At 35.3% G+C, this 22,692-nt stretch overlaps 1 protein-coding gene across 1 annotated transcript in view; it reads left to right on the plus strand.

Annotated features, from left to right (window-relative positions):
* Positions 1 to 22,692, plus strand: part of COP1 (COP1 E3 ubiquitin ligase) — a gene marked incomplete at both ends in the record, with an annotated part of 171,437 nt that overhangs the window by 81,789 nt on the left and 66,956 nt on the right. Inside the window, 4 exons of the mRNA XM_084250064.1 lie at positions 7,674 to 7,817; positions 10,924 to 11,032; positions 11,394 to 11,475; positions 20,972 to 21,088. Coding sequence (XP_084106190.1) covers positions 7,674 to 7,817; positions 10,924 to 11,032; positions 11,394 to 11,475; positions 20,972 to 21,088 — 452 coding nt within the window. The remainder of the gene's footprint in view (positions 1 to 7,673; positions 7,818 to 10,923; positions 11,033 to 11,393; positions 11,476 to 20,971; positions 21,089 to 22,692) is intronic.

Here is a 22,692-nt window from a genome sequence, read left to right on the forward strand (position 1 = left end):
TCTGGTGAATCCTCTCACTCCTCATACCATTGGCCTCTTTTATAAAAAAAATAAAAAAGTTGGGCCTCCCCGGTGGCGCAGTGGTTGAGCGCTGGGTTGTGAAGCTGCCCGCAGCCTCTGCAGCGCTGGTTCGATCCCTGGCTGCTCCCCGGCCACTGGGCGAGGGTCCCACATGGCGCGCAGCCCTCTCCTGCCGCCCGCTGCTCCCCTCAGCAGTGTACTTCGGTCCTTCTGCCGGCTCTGCTCCCCGCTCTGGCTCTGGTGAATTCTCTCACCCTCCCGCGCTTCTGAGTGTACCCAGTGCTTGTATAAATAAATAAATAAATCTTTAAAAAAAAAAAAAAAAGAGTAGTGCAAAGGTCCTTAGGTGAGGACACTTAAAAAAAAAAATAAGAAAGTTTATAAATCACCAGTGACACATGGCATAAAAATAATTAACTACTTAAAAATAGAGAAACGCAAGATTGTCATCAGGTGTTGATGAGTTTTCTATTTCAATAGCAAGATATAAAGATGAAACACAGTCTAAGCTTATACTTTAGAAGTTGCTCCTTCTCTCCCTCCATATATTGCATTTAACATAAAATTTTTCTTGTTCTTATTTCAATTTCTCTTTTTCTTATTTTCCTTTTCCCTTTACCTTAAGCTGAAACTTGTCAGTGTATAGAGGGAAACAGTAAACTCAAATCATTTTATACCTGTTACCTCAAAGAAAGCATTAGTTCAGTTAGCATTTGAGGTTTAAGTAGACTAGTAAAGGTTTGTTGCTAACCAGAACATAAAATGGATGCTTACAGCAAATAATTAAAATGTTAACTTTTTTTCATGATAAAATTACTTGCCTGGAAAAAGAGTAGAGTTTGTTAACCTAATGATTCTCTTCAAAAAATGAGAGGGGAATTAAAATTGTTCTGTTTTGTATCATCCAAGAGCTAAGTATGACTAATGGCTAGAAGCCACATTTTAAGTTTAATATAAGGAATATGTTTATAGTGCAGAAGCCGGCTAGATTTCATGAGGAGGTAGTTGCTATACACTCTTAAAACTGAATTTGTCAAAAAAAATTTGAGGGAGAACATTTTGTAATTTATATATAATATGTCAGGATGCAGTGTAATTTATAGAAATATCCACCTTATATTAAAAGTTCAAGAAAAATTTCACACATATTGAATGTAAATTTTAATTATAAAACAAGAATATGAACAAAACACTTTAAAATAATCTCTGTTATTTCCCACTCATCACATCACTGCTAGAGACCTTTGAGCCTAAAAAAGTTTAGTCTCATGAAAAACCTAAGTTGGACAGTTCCCTCATATGGGAGTTACAACATGTTTAAAAAAGAGTCTGGGAATAAAACCAGTTTCTTACATCATTTTAAAACAAGTTCTAGTTTTGTTTTGTTTTAACTACTAAAATCTGTAATCCTGATACCAGTTATGTAGTCACTAGTATTTGTGCAGAATACTAATTTTGGTTTAAATTTTTGCTTGACCTTTAATTACTTTAAGGTATAACTTTTAGATACTTTAGGCATTTATAAATTACACTGATATAAAGCCATGCTCATTACTTTGCATTTTGTCTATTTTTACAACAACAGGTAATTTGAATAGAGAACTGTGAAGCTTCTCTGGCTCTTTCACAGAACAAGTTTGCTGTAACCCTGACCTAGTAGATTTGTTTGTACTCTAAGGATGTATTATTACACTTGATTAATGTTCTGTCATATTTTTGGAAATGGCTTGTGTCAGATTATCTGATCTCCTGTGATGATTTGATGATTGACCATTTGATATGCTTCATCATTACTTAACGCAAATAACCTATCACTTGGCCTGTCAGATAGTGAGCACACAATCATTGATTGAATGATAGCTACAGATTTTTAGTGCTTGTATGGTAACATTTTCTGGCTTGTTAAACAGGAAGTTTCCCGTTCGTGTCTTTTAAAGCTTATTTATGGAGTGGAGCTGAAAAATGCCCTGAAATATGACAAAAACTTGCACTATAGTTAGGAGATTAATCATACTAATTTTGAAACAAAGACACTTTCCTACCATCATATTTTTAATTTTGTTTACTTCCTCTCACCCCTTCCATATTGACAGGTGAATTTGTTATTAACATCTAAAGTTGTAAAACTATTCTTTGATCTGTACTTTTGAGGAATTGATTGATGGCTATATTATTTATATGATTTAAGATTAGTAAATGTAACATCACAGATTAGATAATCCTTAAAACACCTTTGTTGAGATACATTTCACATACAAGAAACTATAAAGTTTTTATTTTGGCAATTGTATAAATATATAAAGCATTTCCCAAAATTTTATTTCCTGACATTTTGTAGTTAATTGCACGTCTTCCTTCAAACTCCTGTTCTAGACCAATTATCTGTTTCCTGCCCCTGAATAATTTAGAATAGTTTAGAATAATTTAGAATAGTTTAGCCATATTGGAATTTCTTTTTTTTTTTTAAAAAAAAAGGATTTATTTATTTATTTATTTATACAAGTACTGGGTACAGTCAGAAGCACAGGAGGGTGAGAGGATTCACCAGAGCCAGAGTGGGGAACAGAACAGGCAGACTGACTAAATACACTGCTGAGGGGAGTAGCGGGCAAGACAGGAGAGGTCTGTTGCGTCATGTGGGACCCTTGCTGATGGCCGGGGATTGAACCGGTGCTGCAGAGGCTGCGGGCAGCTTTGCAGCCCAGTGCTCAACCGCTGCACCACTAGGGGAGGCCCATATTGGAATTTCTTATAAATGTATCATGTAGTATGTATGTACTCTTTTGTTTTAGCTTCTTTAGTTCAGCAAGTTTTTGAGATTCAGTCATCAGTATTTAATAACTATTGGGTAAAGTTCATTTTATAAATAGTTCACAGTTTCTTTATGCATTCATATGTTGATGGGCATCTGAGTTTCTAGTTTTTGACATTATGAGTAAAGCTGCTATGATTATTCACGCACACAAGTCATTTTGGATATTCATATTTGTAGTTATGTCTCGGGCAAATACCTGGGAATGAAATTGCTGAGTGGTGTGATTAGTTTGTGCTTAACTTTTTAAAAAAAAAGATTTATTTATGAATACAAAAGCTGGGGTGTAGGCCAGGGGGGTGGGGGAGGGGTGCAGTGAGAGGATTCACCAGAGATAGTGGGAAACAGAGCTGGCAAATTGATGGAAATACACTGCTGAGAGGAGGAGAGTGCAAGACAAGAGAGGTCTGCTGGCCATGTTGGAGCTCTCTGGCAGGGGATCAAACTCCTGCTGGTTTGAATCTTTTCTTGAAATTTTATTTTAAATAGCAACTGCTAATGCAAGAAAAGATTCAAAGCAGGTTGTAAAGGATCTTCAGTAATAGTTGAGGTATGAGTTTTATATGAAGTGAGAATGTGAACAAAAGCATCGTTTTGGGAAATTTATCCTAATAATCCGTCTTTAAAGTAGATTTGAAAATAGGAAAGTCAGGAGTAGCATACTTGGTAAGGAGGCTATTGCAATAGTCTTGGTTAGTGTTAATGCAGGCCTGACTCATTTCTGTGAATTGCATGTTGTGTGTATATATATATTTTTAAGATGCTGCTTTTCATGAACTTGGTCATTCTTCAGCAGATACCAGGCGTGCTGCATATTTGATGGCCAAGAATATTCATACATCCCCCATTTTCTTCGTAGAACTCAGTAATCATTGATCCCTAAATACTTGTAGCATATTTTGTTCATGTCATTTGGCATGTGCTTGTGTTAAGTATAATCTTTTCCACTAATTTTAAACCCTGTGAGGTTGCCTTTCACTTTTTTAAAAAAAATCTTATGTTTAACTTTTTGCACAGAAAAATTATTGTGTGTTAATGCTATTGTATATATAATAGAGTACATACGTTATATATTATTCTTGTTTATTTTGCTTTTGTATGAGTGCTTTGATGACCAACCCATTTGTTCTCTCTCTTTAAAGTGGCGGTTTCACATAAATGGTTGAGAGCATGTTCTGGAATCACATTGCTTGAATTTGAATTTTCAAATGAGCCTTGAGCAAATTATGTAACATCAATATAGACCTTATTTTCCTTATTTATAATGAGATTTGAACATTAAATATTTTATGTAAAGTACTTAAAACAATCTTTATACATTGTTATGTGTGGTATGCAAATTTTAGCTATTGATTTGGGGAAAAGTTGAAGAGCATCAATTCTTATTTAGGCCTCCCCGGTTTGTCCACAGCCTCTGCAGTATGGTTTTGATTCCCACGTGGGGCAGTAGACCTCTCCTGTCTTGCCCATTGCTCCTCTCAGCAGTGCTTTCAGTCCATCTGCCTGTTCTGCTCCCCGCTCTCTCTCTGGTGAATCCTCTCACCCTCCCACACCTCTGGCCTGTACCCCAGCTCTTGTATAAATAAAAAAATAAATCTTTAAAAAAAATTCTTACTCTACCTTTTTTTTTTTTTAAGATTTATTTATTTATGCATACAAAAGCTGGGGTACAGGCCAGAGACAGAGTGGGGAACAGAACAGGCAGATTGGCTGAAATACACTGCTGAGGGGAGCAGCGAGCAAGACAAGAGAGACTTACTGTGCCATGTGGGTTGCTCCCTGGCCGGCCGGGGATCAAACACGTGCTGCAGAGACTGCACATTGCTTCATAGTGCGGTGCATAACCCCTTGCACCACCAGGAAGGCCCTACTTTACTTTTTTTTTTTAATTACTTTACAGACTTTGTGTTCTTTAAAGCTATGACCATTTCTTTTCATTAAAATGGCTGGTATTCTTGAAATTACAGTAACCTGTGCCACTTGTGGCACCTTATCATGGTAATGAATTAGACCTTTAACAACAGTGTTCACTTTATATTTTCTTTTGATAAATTGGATTCTAGATTTTAGGGACATTAATCCACCTTGTTTGTTAGTACCTGTTTCATAATTGCAAAAAACTGAGAGATAGTGCCAAAATTTCCTTCCTTGGATTTTGACAGCTTTGCATTGCTTTGTGCCACATGGAACTAAACGTTTGTATTAATCAGCTGCCCGGTGTGGTTTGTTGCCTTGCTGTTTAATAACTTGACTGATAGCCCTTTTGACAAAGAATATAGCTAGTTTGCTACAGCTGAATTACATTTTTACAACTGTTTAAATAAATCACTTTTCAAAAACAGTTGAATCATTTCAAATGTGAAAGAAAAATGCAATTTCCTTATAGTATCCATTAATATTTTCAAAGAAATAGTTTGTGTATTTTGAAATATAAAATATTCTATGAAACTGAATATAGTCTTGCCATGAAATTCATAAATTAAAATTTGGTTTAAGAGCTATTGATGGTAGTGGATAGCAGAAATTTACTTTGTATAACAAGCAAAACTTCTTAAACTTAAAAGAAGTTTATATGAGCAGATATGTTTGTATTAATTGGTTTTCCCCTTTTTCTTTTTGTTTAGGTCAACTAGTCATTTTGTGTTATTGTTTTCATTGTTGGATTTTATAATTAAAATAGCTGAAATACTGTTTTGTAAAATAAGAGTCATCAATTTTGGATTAGGTCTCAAAAACTGTGTTCTTAAAAACTATGTTATTTGGATTATTTCTTGATCAGTTTCTGGATTCTAATAATGTTTGTGTTTGGTACCAGATTTTATTAAATCTTTTAGAGAATGAGCATAAACAATTCAGTGTTTAGAGGTACTTTAATCCCAAGTTTTAGTGATGTGGAAGTATTGCATCTTTTTTAATTTTTTTTTAAAAGGCAGCTGTTTATATACCTTCCCCATATAAAATTTAAATAAAATTTTACTGGAAATAATATTCTTCATACTTTTTGGTCATATTTGTACTAAAAGCTTTTTTTCTTTTAAACTAAAGAAGCCCAGTGACCTCATATTAAAAGGAGTTAGTATAAATCCTTAATATCCCAATTACTAAGGATATAACAAAACCAAAATATAAATAATAGCGGTGAAATAAAAATAATAGTGGTGAAATTAAAAAAAACACCTGTTACTTGTGTGAGAATTTGTAAAGCTAATGTAGCCAAATAAAAACAGTTACTGGAAAAAGGGAGAGCTATATGGAAGAAATAATGAACTTATTTTACTTATTTAGATCATCAAATCAGTAATTTTGACAGATAGCACTGTATGTCAGTTTTCCTCCTTGAAGTCTCTTTGGACTATTGCTTTTAATTTTAAGTATAGTGTTTTTAATTAAACTTTTTATATTAAATATTAATATTAATACATTTGAAAATGACCTCTATTGCAGGTAGAATTTCAGCCAGACTAAAAACTTCTTCCTTAAGATTTCACATCTCATAATTCTGTCCTTTCCAGACATAGTAATATTTCTCATTCACTGGCATGAAACTGGCAGTATAAATTGAGACAGATGAGTAGTTGTTATTGATACAGTTATGTTGTATTAGAATCCACAAAACAACTCATTAATGAGTAATATTTTTCCTCATTAATAATGATTCATTTTAATATTCAAGTCCATAGGTCACTTAGATTTCTAGCTGGTTTTTTAACAACTTTCTTATGATTGCAAGTTAAGTTCTTAAAAGTGAATTGGGTCTTGGGCCTCCCTGGTGGCGTAGCGGTTGAGCGCTGGGTTGCGAAGCTGCCTGCAGCCTCTGCAGCGCCGGTTCGATCCCCGGCTGCTCCCCGACCACCGGAGGAGGGTCCCACATGGCGCGCAGACCTCTCCTGCCGCCCGCTGCTCCCCTTAGCAGTGTACTTCGGTCCTTCTGCCTGCTCTGCTCCCCGCTCTGGCTCTGGTGAATTCTCTCACCCTCCCGCGCTTCTGACTGTACCCAGTGCTTATATAAATAAAATATAAATAAATAAATAAATCTTTAAAAAAAAAAAAGTGAATTGGGTCTTACAGTTTGCTTTGAAGCAGTTTGTTTTAGAACTTGTATTAAAAAGTCAGTTAGAGGGGTAACTTCTTAGATAATTCTGAAAGAAGCAAAATTTTCAACTTTTTCCCTTATTTGTAGAATAAGGAATCTATTCCTTCTGTATCGGGGCTTCATAAATTAGAGAGATCGTATTTATGACATTAGAAATAGATTTGAAAAAATGTAATGATAATTTAGTGATTCTGCTTTTGTGTGTATTTTACCCCTTTGTCCCCAGCGCGCCCTTAATTGCTTCAGTAACTCAGCGTGTATATTAATTTATTTCTTAAAATAACATGAAGTATTGAGAAATTTTATTATTCCCACAAAATGCAAGGAAGGGAAATAGCTAGAATTTATGAAAAAATTAATTGGTAATTCTCTTTTGGCATATTTTTAATATACCAAACCATTAAATCTTTCCTCACTACTTTTACGGTGTAATTTGTTAACCTTGACAGTTCAGTTGTGATATGATTACTAAAGCTGAATTGGAAAACATGTCAAGTATCTAGGAATGAAAATAAAATTTATAAGAGAATTGTGTCGCAGTGCACAATTCTCTACTGCTTGATATGTGCTGATGATGACTGAATCTGTACATAGGTTCTAGTACAATTTGAGGATATTTTAAATAGATCTTTATCCTTATAGAGGAAATTACTTTAGAAGTAGGAAAAAATCAAACATGTTATTATTATAAATGTAAAAAGAATAGTTACAGAATCTTATTGATCAAATATATACCTTTTTACTCAGCATTGAGTTTGACCGGGATTGTGACTATTTTGCAATTGCTGGCGTTACAAAGAAAATTAAAGTCTATGAATATGGCACAGTCATTCAGGATGCAGTGGATATTCATTACCCTGAGAATGAAATGACCTGCAATTCCAAAATCAGGTACCTACATTATTTTTAATTTTTTTTTTGCATAATGCAGTGTGTATATAGCAATTAGTATATATAAATAGTATGAGTTTCTTATTTTACCTTTTCATGAGACTCCTTATTCATTCACAGTAAGCACTATAATTGCATAGAGGGGACATTAGAATATAATATCTCTTTTGAAGACATTGGTGCTTTTCCCCTGTTGGGATTAATAGTGCTTTTTTCTATTTGCCAAGTGAAAGTCCCTCTTTTAATCACTTAATCAAATAAAAATCTTTGTTTCAAGGGTTTTTTCTTTGTTTGTTTTGTTTGTTGTGTTGGATAAAGGATTACCCTAGTCTGTGAATAATGTTCAGAAGCCAGGAATTATTCCCCTAGTATGCATATGTACCGTATTTTATTTTAATTGTTTATAGTTTTAAGAATTCTTTTTGCAATAACATTCTGCTTCCTTTCATTGAGGCTATAATATTTAAGTTTCATATGTTTGAGTTCATAATGAGTGCTTTTCAAACCTGGAATGCTCTTAAAAATGAAGTAACAAGGTCCTACTTCTACTTTGCCCCTCAGAAATTTTAGAGGAATCCTAAAAGTTTTTCTTTAATTTTAAACAACCTTCTTTTTTTTTTTTATAATAAATTTTATTTTTATATTCCCCATACAATTGCAACCCCCCCATTCTGACCCCAATCCCTCCCCTCCCGCCCCCCCACCCCCCAAAAAGTGTCTCTGGTTCATAGTTTTTTGTTGATTTTGATTTTCACTTTCTTATAGTTATTCATTTTCCTGGTCCCTTATTTAAGTTTTCTAGATTCCTGCTATGAGTGAGACCATCCGGTATTTTTCTTTTTCTTTTTGGCTTATTTCACTGAGCATGATCCCTTCCAGTGCCATCCATGTTGCTGCAAATTGCATGTGTTTATCTTTTTTGAATGCTGAGTAATATTCCATGGTATATATGTACCACATCTTCTTGATCCAGTCATCTATTTTTGGGCATTTGGGCTGTTTCCAAAGCTTAGCTATTGTAAACAGTGCTGCTATAAACATAGGTGTGCAGGTGCTCTTTGGAATTGATGTTAAACAACCTTCTTAAACAATTTTCATAGGCACTGTCTTCAAAGGGAATGATATAAGGAAATCATCCAATAATAATTTTTTTAGAGCTTTAAACATTTTCCAAGCAATCCTCCTTTGTACATTATAGATCAGGAATGCTACATACACATACAGTAGATGTGTATATAGTCTCATTTTAATAATGTTAATAATATAGCACATGTTGAGTTTTCACCTAATTTGGTTTAGCTTTCCTTTTTACTAATTTATTCATAAAAATGGTGACTCTGAAGAAGTTGTGAACCTGCTTGTTTTTTTACTGGTGCTCATCATTGAAAACCTGTTACACTTTTTGTCCTAAATTGAAAGAATACAATGTGAGACATTATTGAATTCTTATGTTAGGCATTGCCATAAGTGCTTTGTCTTAAACAGATAAATCTATGAGGTACATACTATATTGTCCCATTTTATATACAATTGAAGCGGAAGCACAGAAAAGTTAATTAACTTTCTTCAGATTACACAGTCTGTGGAGGAGCCAGGATTCAAACAGAGGTATTTCATTCTACTTGGTGCTCTGAATCATTTCATGCTACTCATGTATAAAATGAAGGAATAATAATAATACCTATTTCATAGGATTATATTATAAGTGCATATAATGCACATGGCACAATATTTGGCCCATATCACAAATTCATTGTAAACGTTATTGTAATGAAAAAGTGGATGAGAGGTTTACCTTTTCTATCTTTACACATGTGACACTATGGCAGTACCTTATGGTACCCTAGAGTAAGTGGAAGTAGCTTTTCAAGACTGGAAACTGCTGGCTTTGGCCTGAAAGAATGAATATGTAAGCTTGCCTGCAACCAATTTGGTGCATACTAATTGTGAAAGTGAACTAAATCATCCAAGGCTATAGCTGTGGCAGATACATATTTGAACTCAGTTCTATCTAAATCCAAAATTTAGCCTTTTAATTGTTTCATATGTAACAGAAATTCTAGTAAGTATATTTGAGCATGCAGATGAATTATCCAATCCCTGAAATCTAGCTTTAATGAAACTGTTGAGAACAAGTAGACTCTCTTGTTCATGTTCTTAGAAGTAACCTAGGTAATTGCTTTCTACTAAGTACCTTATTCCTTAATGTATACTAGCTTTACTGTGTATTTGATTTATATATGTTTCTCACCAACAATATACAATTTTATACGTCTTCTTAATTTTGGAGCATTTGGAAATAGTCAAAATTACAGATATTAGAAGTTTATTTGTAATTGTTAATTTCATCATAAGATTGTTAAAAATATAATATTTTGGATATAAACATAGAAACCAAATTTATTTATTTTTAAGGACTTATTTATACATACAAGAACTAGGGTGCAAGACAGGTGGGGGAGGTGAGAGGATTCATCAGAGACAGAGTGGGGAGCAGAACAGGCAGATCAACTGAAATACAGTGCTGAGGGGAGCAGCAAGTGAGACAGAAGAGGTCTGCTGCTCCATGTGGGTCACCTCCCTGGCCAGGAATCGAATTCATGCTGCAGTAGCTGTGAATTGCTTCATAGTGCTGCCGCTTAACCCCTTGTACCACCAGGGAGGCCCTAGAAACCAAATTTAAACTAGTTTATTAGTTTAGATAACTTGACAAACCTGGATCCAGGGACTTAAACAGTCTGGTCAGATCTCTATCATTCTGCTATGACTTCCCTCTGGGCCTCTGTTATCCTCCCTCATAGTCATATTCTCATGTATCACAGATGGCCAGGGGCAGCTTTAAAATCATATCCATCTTATAACTAATGATTGGAGTGGAAAGTAGTGTGTTTTGTTACTTGATAGTTTGATTAAAAGATTCTGAGAATTATTTTATATGTTTCTTCTGGGAATTAATACATTTCTTTTCACATGTGTTTTGTGTGGAATAATGATTGTGAAGTAATGCAGACCATTTTTAAAGGGCTATAATATTTCTGATTATATAACAATTTTTATATTCATGTTATTTTTATATAAAGTAAGGCTTAACTGTATTGCTTTTCAGCTGTATCAGTTGGAGTAGTTACCATAAGAACCTGTTAGCCAGCAGTGATTATGAAGGTACTGTCATCCTATGGGATGGTTTCACAGGACAGAGGTCAAAGGTCTATCAGGTAAATAAGAATTCAAGTTACTTGTTTTAAAAATCATGTTTTTCCTTTCTTTTCTTAATAGAGCATCATTTCCATTATAATACTAATCTGGCATTTTTAATATCTATGTAAGACCAAATAATGCTTTTCTTAAGCATCTCTTCAGATTTCCCCCTTTGTAGAATGTATCAAATAAATTTTCAAAAGCAATAATTTTAGTATATTTATATATAAAATGTTTTGAAGCTACTTTGCATTTCATTAATTTTCATAACCCTATTTACTCCCACCATAGCAATAAATTTGTATCAACGTCTTTTAGCTTTTAAGCCTTGCTAAATATTATTTATTCCTTCTGAGATTATCTTCCTTCTACATTCAGGAGCATGAGAAGAGGTGTTGGAGTGTGGATTTTAATTTGATGGATCCCAAACTCTTGGCTTCAGGTTCTGATGATGCAAAAGGTACTATGTGAATCCCTCACCCCCACCCTAAATGTAATTCCTTCCACTGACAGAGATGCAAATATTGACTGAAACTTGTAACAGTTTTTTATGATTATTGATTATTCCAACAATAATCTAAGCACAAAAATCTATCTCTTGGAACTAAAGAAAAATAATGGCATCTCTATTATAATGATGTTTTCTGGATTCATGCCACATGGTGGTGTCTTGAAATTACTGCCATTTAAAAAACAGTTTCTTTAGATACACCAGCAAGGAAACTTTTTTCCCTGAAACATTTAGACGTCTCTGTTTTCTAATTATATTTCTTTTGGGTTCTGGGACACAGTTCCAATGTGGAAGGTTTTTTCCCTTTGCCGCACCAACATGTAATTCTTGAGACACCAGCTGAGTGTCTGACACTACTCTCAATTCTATCAGTCCCACATGACTACCCCCACCCTCACCTTCACCCTCCTTACACATAAACTTCATATGTCAGTCAGAATTCCCAGTAACCTGAATCCATTTGCTGAAAATTGAATGTTTTCATGTCCCCTTTAGGTTTGATGAATTTGTTAGAGAATTGTCACAGAACTTAGGGAATTTACTAGTTTACCAGTTAAAAGGATATAAATGGGGAATAGCCATAGGGAATAATGCATAGGGTAAAGAATGGGGAAAGGAACTTCCACGCTGTCTCCTATAGAACCACTCTTTTGCACATCACCCCGTGTGTTTCACAAACCTGGAATCTCTACAAAAGAATCCAATTTTGTTTATTTATAATGTGGGAACAATTATATGGGAGTTATGGATTAAAAGCCTGGCTTGGGGTCCATTTATCCTCTAGCCCCCAACCCTTGAAGAGTGGTACTGAAAGTTCCAACCCTAGAACCTTAGGGTTAATTTCTCTTGTGGCTGGCCTCCATCATTAGGTGATCTAGGGGCATTCCAAAAGCTGCCTCATTAGCATAACAAAACACCATGGTCTAAGTGGTCACCACTTAAGAAATTCCAAGGGTTTTAGAAACTCAGTACTAGAAACAGTGACAAGAGACTCTGTGTGTGTTTAAATAATATCGTAATATTTTAAAATTCCAATGTATAATAAATTCTTAATGAATTTCATATTTTAAGGCAAAATTTCAATATCGCTTTATAACATTTTAATTGACCTCCTGTTTTTTCCTTATGTTCTTTTTTACTGCTTATTCTTTTCTGTTATCCTTACTTTGCTGTATGGCATGCTGCTTCCCACCATTAAATTTATAAAGATCATTTAATAGATTTCTTTTAGTGTTAGTAGCCTTAATTTCTTTGTCCTCTTCTTCATTTCTACATGTGTAGCTAGAGCCTCTCCACTTTGTAACAAACCCCCCCCCCCCCCACCCCAGGCTAAAAATTATTAAAGGTTAATCACTAGGAGAGGAGGTAGGGAAAAGAAAAACAATGGATGGTTAGTATTTTTTTTTAAAGATTTATTTGTTTATGGAGACAAGAGCTGGGGTACAGGCCAGAGATGTGGGGAGTAAGAGGATCCACCAGAGACAGAGTGGGAAACAGAACAGGCAGACTGGCTGAGGGGAGCATCGGGCGAGACAGGAGGTCTGCTGTGCCATGTGGGTAGCTCCTTGGCTGGCCGGGGATCGAACGTGTGCTGCAGAGGCTGCAGATTGCTTCATAGGGCGGTGCTTACATAACCCCTTGCGCCACCAGGGAGGCCCTGGATGGTTAGTATTTAATTCCATTTAGTTCTAATTTTTGGTGGTGTCATAAAATAGAGGAGTATTTTACTACACTTGTAACTTCCAGACTAGTGGATAGATAGATGAGGATAGCTATAGCATTGAAACTTTAATTTCACAGTTATAGAGAATATCTTAGTCTATAAAAGGGAAATGAACATAACAAGACTAACTCCAAAATCTTTGGATAAAAAAGTAGCAAGTTGTTTATCCATAATATATATAGATTAGAATGTCTTCTTTCTTGATTAACAAGTTATCCTTGAATTTCTAAATTATATAGAACATCCTGTTATGACTGATCTTTCTATAATTGAATTCAAAGTCTCACTAATTACTATACATATCCTTTTTCAAGAATAATATACTAGAGGGCCTCCCCTGGTGGCGCAGTGGTTGAGAGCTGGGCTGCAAAGCTGCCCGTAGCCTCTGTAGGGCCGGTTCGATCCCCAGCTACCAGCAAGGGTCCGGGGACAGACCTCTCTTGCTGTGCCCACTGCTCCCCTCAGCAGTGCGTTTCGTCACTCTGCCTGTTCTGTTCCCTACTCTGGCTCTGGTGAATTCTCTCACCTTCCCGCACTTCTGACTGTACCCAGTGCTTGGATAAATGGTTAAATAAATAAATAAATAATATACTAGGGATAATCTTCAATGAGTTGAATACATGTGTATTTATACTAAAGATTAGCATTTGTTGAGAGGTGGTAACTGATCAGAGTCCTTGGTCAGGAAAATAAAAGCCTTTCTAAGCAATGTAAGTAGGAAAGACTTTTTTTTTTTTTAAATAGTTATTTTAAATTCTATTAAAATATATATATAATATAAAATTAGCCATTTTAACCATTTTTAAGTGTGCTGTTGAGTGGCATTAAGTACATTTGTTACAGAGCAATCTGGGAAAATGGGGTCACCTGGGTGTGAAGCCTCACCCACGTGCTTAAGAACTTGAGACAAAACCCAAAAGCAGGCACACAGAGAACAAATTAAAAAAGAAAGTAAGGTTTATTTACAATGGGTATGAGAAGAGGGAGAATAAAGAATGAGAGAAAGAGAGAGAAGATTAATTGGTTGATATGCCATGCCAGTAATGTCATTTGAACTGAGACACCAGGATAAGTTGAAAGCCAAAAAAAAGCAAGAGCATGAACTCACATGTGTTCAGTTATAAAGCCAGGCATTGCTGCATGCTTGGATTCCTAGTGAGCCCCCCCAACTCTTTCAGGAAGTCAGATTCATGATTGCTGGGAGTTATAGTCCTCAGCACCTGAGATCATCTCTTCGGCATGGTAGGGGTGGAGTTTCTAAAAATGTCATCAGGTACAGTTAATTCAGGACTTCATTGATAGGTTCAGTGTTTGCTGTTTATTCCAACAATTCCTCCCTCTCTGTTTTATCACCATTTCTATCAGTGATGAAAGTCAAATCTGTGGCTGCTGGGGTATGGCCTCAGAAGACAATCTTTTCTGGGGTTTCAGTGAATTCAAAGGATAGAACAGTCAGTCACAGGGGATTGTCCGTGAATAGCCAATGTGGCAAAGTCCTCGTTTTAAGAAAATAGTCACTCAGTTTAGACAAAAGGAAAAAGCTAGCGACATTAGCCAGATAGATATCAAACAATATATCAGAAAAGTTCAGAAAGAACAAAATCAAGAAAAGTCTTGAAACTGATCCTACTCGTTCAAAATAATTTTCTCTCCACCTTCATCCCATGCTGTTTAATATACAGCAAAATGCTTTTGTAAACAAAAACTAAATTTGATCCATTTGTCTATTTTTCAGTAAACACACAGGTTATAATAACCAAGTAGCAGTTTTGTTGACTTTGTCGGAGCTTTCTATAAGGAATTTTAGATTGAGCTCTCAACTTTTTGGCATGTGTGGACTTTGGGGACTAGACCATGATTTGATCTCACCAGACTGCACCTGCAACATCTGTATCTTTCTGTCAATTTCTCTTCTTGAAAGAGAAGAGAAAGCCTTTTCTCTTTTCCTAAGGCTTTTCCCTAGGTATCTGGGCCTGCCACTGGAGGTAAGTTTACCTACCTCCCTTGGAGGTCTCTGGAACCCTACAAGCAATGTGGCAGGCTCTTTATGTTCTTGACTGCTCAGTTTCAATTCCAAAAGACAGTCCAGGCACAACCTTGGTAATAAAGCATGGTTCATTTCTCTGTCCTAAGGAAAGACAAATAAAATCCCTATTCAAATTATGCAAAGACAGACACATAGCCATGCATAAGAGTACTTATTACCATTTTCCCTTGGTCTTATAGTATCAAGGCAAGAAAAATGCAAACACAAATTATTTCTGCTCACAAAAATGCAAATTTAATATTGCTGCAGATCTTGGTCAGCTAAAAGAAAAATAAATTACTTGAGCTAAAAAAGAAACAAAAGTATAATTTCAAACAGAAACAATAAAATGGTGTTTATTTCTAATAGTCTATTCAATCCTATATATGGCATTTACACTCTCAAATTCGATCAAATAGCATGAATCGAGACCTTTTTGCGTGGTTAATTTCTCCAGCAACAATTTCTGCAAACGTCAGAACTTTAAAGTAACCAAAATTAAAAAGCCTATAACATAACAACAAAAAATTTGTTTAAAATTATACCTTACAATATTTCAGGGGCCTCCCCTGGTGGCGCAGTGGTTAAGCACTGGGCTGCGAGGCTGCCCACAGCCTCTGCAGCGCCGGTTCGTTCCCCAGCCGCCAGCGAGGGTCCCACCAAAAAAAAAAAAAAAAATTTCAGAACAACAGCAGTCAACACTGACTGGCAGTTTATGTTTGCATATCAGACACTTAAAAGATTTCATATAAATTTTAGAACACCACCATTAATAATTATGTACATGCCAAGATTAAACATTTTCCCAAAAGACAGTGTTTCCTACAAATTCCAGTTTACCGGGTAAATACCAAAGAGGTTGATTCATCAATGAGGAAAGGGAGAAGTTTTATGGAGTGTCTTAGGAGATCTTTAATGTTCCATAAAATTTCCTCTTATCAGCCAATAAAATACTATGAATTTTTTCCAATTTAGATTTCTGGGAAGTTTTGTCATAAATGTTAGGAAAAAAAACATTTACTTGCAATCAGAAGCTCCAGCCAAATTCACCAGCACAATGCTGACAGCCAAACCAAAACCTTCTATTTTGATCCCACAACTGGAAATAACTTTCAAAATAAAAACTCCACCGACATTAAATGACTTCATGTACCCAACATCAGTAATCCAGATAGAAGAAGGGAAAAAAAAAATTATTAATACCACTTTATAGGCATATGTGTTTCAAAACAACCCATGAAATTTCATATTAGTTTCCATTAACCAATATTATCCCAGACCATTCTTCCTGGAACTACTTGTACCTTTATTTCTGAGCTCAAAATGTGTACAGGTACCATGTATACCAATTTTATATCGTTTAGAGGCCAGGAGATTAGACACAAAGAGGGAGATGTAGAGGCATAAAACTTACAGACATAGACAACTCTCTTACTTTTCATTTAACCCACATGGAATATTTTTATGTAACTGTGGTTTTACCACATAGGCCCAAACAAAAAGCCTTGCAAAAGTTAAAGTTGTAAACCAAGATGAAAATGCATACACTGTACAAAAATGAAAAATGGTGTAAAATATATATATATATAAAAATTTTTTAAAAAAAGCCAAAATTAAGGTAAAGTTCTTTTCATGGGTCAAAATCAAACTACTAAATATTGTGGAGTATGGTCTGTAGAAATCACATGTTTCCAGATGACAGTCTATACAGGTTAGACTTTCAAAAGAGTAAAATATTTAGAGCAATTACCATGTTAGACTCATGGTCTCATTTAGCATCTTAGGGTTTCCAGTTGTCAACAGGAAGTTAATCCTGGGGTATCCTGTGGCAATAACTGATAGAGAAAAAAATTGACAGTGTTTTCTTTTTCTTAAACAAATACCTCAAGTCTTGCACAGATTCGTGAGGCCAATGAATTTTGGTCTCTGAATCATTGACTTCTGAGGCTTTCTTCACACTGGAGTGATATATTCATGGTGTTATGCCTTGCAAGTTTTAAAGAAGTACAAGTGGTTAACACACCATCTTAAGGACCAGATCATTTTTTTTTTAATTTTTTTTAATTAATTAATTTATTTTTATTGATTGATTTATACATACATGCATACAAGCACTGGGTACAGTCAGAAGCGTGGGAGGGTGAGAGAATTCACCAGAGCCAGAGCGGGGAGCAGAGCAGGCAGAAGGACCGAAGTACACTGCTGAGGGGAGCAGCGGGCGGCAGGAGAGGTCTGCGTGCCATGTGGGACCCTCCTCCGGTGGTCGGGGAGCAGCCGGGGATCGAACCGGCGCTGCAGAGGCTGCAGGCAGCTTCGTAACCCAGCGCTCAACCGCTGCGCCACCGGGGAGGCCCTCTCCAAGATCGTCTTTAAAGTGTGATTCTATTTTTCTGTTTGTCCTATAGATTGTGGTTTCCAGGCAGCATGTAGTTTCCAAGTAATCTGTAAAGTATTACATACTTTGAGTGACTTTTGAAACAAATGCAAGTCCGTGGTCACTCTGAATAGCGTTGGGCGATCCAAAGTGAGGAATTATTTCCTTTAGCAGTTGTTTGGCAGCCTCCACTATATTTTCTTTCCTCATGGGAACTGCTTCCACCCATCCTGAGAAGGTATCCACAAAGTTCTAAACATACTACAATTTCTGGTGGTCTAGACATTGGGTAAAATCCACTTGCCAGTCTTTAAAAAAGGGCACATACCCTGATGCTGAATCCCAGTAACTATAGAGCGTGAGTAACTTCTTGGAGTTATTCTTGGTGCATAAATGGATCTTTGGGTTGACTTTTGTGAAAATAAAGGCCTTTTAGGGCCTTGCTTCGTGGCGCAGCGGTTGAGTGCTGGACTGTTCAGCTGCCCGCAGCCTCTGCAGCGCCAGTTCGATCCCTGGCCACCGGCAAGGGTCCTACAAGGTGCGCAGACCTCTCCTGCCACTCCCGCTGCTCCCCTCAGCAGTGTATTTCATCCATCTGCCTGTTCTGTTCCTGCTCTGGCTCTGGTGAATTCTCTCACCCTCCCGCGCTTCTGACTGTACCCAGTGCTTGTATAAATAAATAAATAAATAAATAAATCTTAAAAAAAGAAAAGAAAGACCTTTTAAAAATGGGCACATAGACTCTAATAAGGCATCTCTCACATAGTGAGATCCTCATACACATGTTTCAACACTGGATATAATACACTGGGTCTCTGGGAAGAGTGTCATGATAATGTGTGTTCATTCTCCAAGTGGATCTGGGTTGAAATTACTAAATCCCCCTTCATGGGTCCTTTCCTCATCCTGGTCAATATATTCTGGTATAAATTAAGATAAATTAATGACAGGGATGCATAGCAGTCTTGGCAACACAGTTGGCTGCCTTGTTGCCTTCTGCAGTTTCATGCCATTAGTGACCAGGACAATGCATCACCACTATAACTGTTGACAAAGTTAGTACTTTCAGAAAGGGCAGGATCTCTGGCTAGTACTAACCAACACTTATGTTGATTTCCTCTAAATTTTTTGGGGAAAGATTATACCTTTTTACCATTTGATCTGTAATGCCATCTTAGGATGTTGGTGCCAACGGTATACCACAAATTAGGTGGCTTCCACATCAGAAATTATCTTTCTCATAGTACTGGAGCCCAGAAGCTCTAAATAAAGGTGTTGGCATGCTTCCTTTGAATGGAAGACTCTTCCCTTACCATCTTTCAGCTTCTGTCTCTCTGGGCACATGATGTGCCTCTTTATCCAAGCCTCTTTTTCCTTATGAAGATCTAGTCATTGGATTTAGGGCTTCTGGTAATCCAATATGACCTCATATTTACTCAGTCACATCTTCAAAGACCAGCATTCACATATGTTGACACTCACAAGTGCTGGGATTAGGACTTCACTACATCTTTTGGAGGCAAACAGTTTAACCCATTATACCTGTTTTGTTTATTAACCAATAAGTTAATAAGGAGTAGTACATTCTCTATGTATTTTTTCCTATGTTCTGTAAATCCAATGTATCTTTATAATGTTTTAGATCTTAGTTAACCTTTTAACTTAGTGATATTTAAAATTCTAATAATATATTGAAAATTATAATCCTGTGGTATTGTTGTAACTTATTTTTTAAATGTTAATGATTACTTCATTGAGAAAATTACCGTGAATTAAAAAAAGACTTCATTCTACTTTATTATTATTCTGTTATTTTATGCTTACTTATATTTGTCATAAAACACTGGTTTATAGTCCTTGCTTATAGTTTCTTAATGCTTAGGAGTGGGAAAATGGCAACACAAAGTGCTCCATAAATATTGTTTTCCTAGGTTACAGTATAGTTCTACTACAGCCTACTTGATATTCTAGTCTACAAATGCTTTTTGACATGAAGACTTTTAATAATTATCTTTTGTCATTTCAGAATTGTATCTTAAATTGCCTGAAGATTGTATATTGAATGAAATAGCACGATTCCTATTGGAAAACATGAAAAAATTTCTACTTAAAACTTAAATAATCTTTTGTTAATTTGTATGTCATTTTTTTCTGAGATGCTAATAGATTCATTAGTTGTGAATACTTTTTAATGATTTTTTTACTCAGAAATTCTACACATTGAAAGAAATTTTCTATTATTATGAAATACCCTTTCATAGAAGTGGTATTTGTTGGAAGCATTTTAACTTTTTTGACACCTAAAAAGATTTAAAATTTTATTATACCTCTATCACTAATACTGGTTTTCAGCTCTAATTGCATGTTAGAATTAGCTAAAGAGCTTTTAAAAAACCACCAATGTCTGGATCCTATCTGGATGTTATTCTGTATTGACATTTGGACCGATGAACAGTGAGATTTTTGTTGTTCTTATTGTTAATGTTCATTATTCTAATGAGCAACTCAGATTGTAGTCTATATCCTGAAAATCTATTTTGAGGTATGTTTCTACTGTTTACTATGACCTTTTTATTGTTTAAAAATGACATGATGGTTACTTTGGTATTTTTTAAGGTAAGAGCTTACTTTTCTACTTCTGCTTTCAGATCTGACCTGCTCTGACTAATCAACTCCCTATTTATTACAAATTACAGTATGTACTACTGGAATGGACTAAATATCAAATATCAAAACAAAAATTTAACTAAATTCTGTACTCTGTTATTGTAGACATACGTAAATCATATAACTAAATTCCTACTCCAAAGTTTTAAGTGATGGCATTCTTAATTCATAGATAAAATACGAATAGCTCCCGGGTTCTTTAAATGGCATTTGTATCTGATATATATCATACATATGAAAAAAGAATGTGTTTATCTGTGTTTCCCAAAAGTGTCATAGGTTGGAAAATAAATCTTATAGTCACCATACTCCCAGTATATGTACACACACACACAGAATGCACAAATAACACATGTATATACTAACTAGCACCAGATTGCTTTTTTTCATCCCTATCTTTTATTCCTTAGTTATGGGACCATGTTACCTCTCAGTATACATTGATTGTTTATTTTTGCTTTTTATCTTTGAAAGTGATCTCTCAGTTTCAATATTCTGTTCTGTTCAGTTGTTACGTTTAAACTTTATTTCAGTAAACCAAAATGTGTACGGTAGTATGAAAAGGCAACTGTAGCACTAAATAAACTCTAGATTACAGAAGCATTTGCTAATATAATATTTCTTTCTTTTCTTTTTTTTTCTCTTTAATCCTTAGTGAAGCTGTGGTCTACCAACCTAGACAACTCAGTGGCCAGCATTGAGGCAAAGGCTAATGTGTGTTGTGTTAAATTCAGCCCCTCGTCTAGATACCATTTGGCTTTTGGCTGTGCAGGTAAGAAGAGAAAGATTTTTTTTTTTTCAGTCTCATGGTGGTTGATTATCATGACTAGGACAAATGAATGAGTAGCTTATTTTAAAAAGAATAACTATTTGTAGATTTATTTGTTTTCATTATTAGACTCAAAATTAGAAATATGCATTAAGTTGCCATTACTTATTTATTGTTGTACTTTAATTTCAGTATTCTCTCACCTGTGTTTAATACATAGAAACAGTCTGTTGGTTATTTTGTTGTTCTTACAAGTCTTTGCACTTACGAACTAATGGTTATTACTTATTCACAAAATTAGGTTATAATGATATTTAAACTATTTATATTCATAAACACAGGAATTTTCTTTTTTAATTAAAGGAAACCTATTAATATCTTTAGTAATTTGTTGAGTGCTTACAACACATGAAGTACCCGTCTAGAGGTAGTCAATAAGGCAGACAAAGTCTTGTGTCACAGAGTATGTGCTAAAATAACAAGTACTCAGAAAAAGGTTGGCCATTATTATGATAGAAAAGACTAATTTGCCAAAATATTTTTCTTAATTAAGATAATGGATGTCTGAGTTTCTTGAGGTAGTCCTAGTTGATATTTGTTGTACCATAATTACTTTTATTTATTGCCTTCTTTCATTCTTGAAAATGTTATGGGGTGAGATGTAAATCATATTGTCACTGCTTTTTTAATCCTTTTATCTTTTATGTGTGTTTTCCTCCATTGAATATTTCCAAAATTGTAAACAACTGTAATTTAACTTCTGCATTGTTAGTTCTCCTTGATTCTTTTTTGTTAACATTCTGTATTTTAAAAATATAAACTCTCACTGAATCATGTATCAATATCACCTTTCAAAAAGAAAACCCACAATTTAAATCTGTCATTGTACCTTTTCCTATTTCAAATTATCTGTTTTATTGGAATACTGACATAATTTTCTTATTAAATTTGATGAGGGTATGACCTAACATGAGTAGAATATCTTTTTTTTAAAGATTTAATTTTTATTTATACAAGTGCTGGGGTATAGGCCAGAGGCACAGGAGGGTGAGAGGATTCACCAGAGACAGAGCTGGGAACAGAACAGGCAGACTGACAAAACACACTGCTGAGGGGAGCAGCGAGCGAGACAGGAGAGGCCTGCCGTGCCATGTGGGATTCTCGCCAGCCGTCTGGGATCGAACCCACGCTGCAGAGGCTGCGAACAACTTCATGGTGCGGTGCTCAACCGCCTGCGCCACCAGGGAGGCCCAGGATATCTTTTTTGGTAGCATATAGATTCCTCCCCATTGTTAAGTGTTATTCTTTTCCATTTGAACCTACTACTTCCTTATTTAACCCTGTCTTGTCACTGACTAGAAATGTGACTGTGGGTCACTTGTTAATTTCTTTTCCAAAGTACCTTATCCTTAAAACAGAGATAGCTCTTCAGGGCTCTTACACAGTTTATGAAAGAAATATGCTATGTGTAAAACTATATGGTGCTCAATAATTTCTTAGTTATTTTGTGTGCTTTGTCATGTATTTAATTAAAATGGCTTATTGAATTTTAATTATTGAATTACGTTTCATAAATGTACTAGCCATGGGCCATCATATAGGAAAAG

The sequence above is a fragment of the Talpa europaea genome (genome assembly GCF_964194135.1).
Source record: "Talpa europaea genome assembly, chromosome: 12".
NCBI lineage: Eukaryota > Metazoa > Chordata > Mammalia > Eulipotyphla > Talpidae > Talpa > Talpa europaea.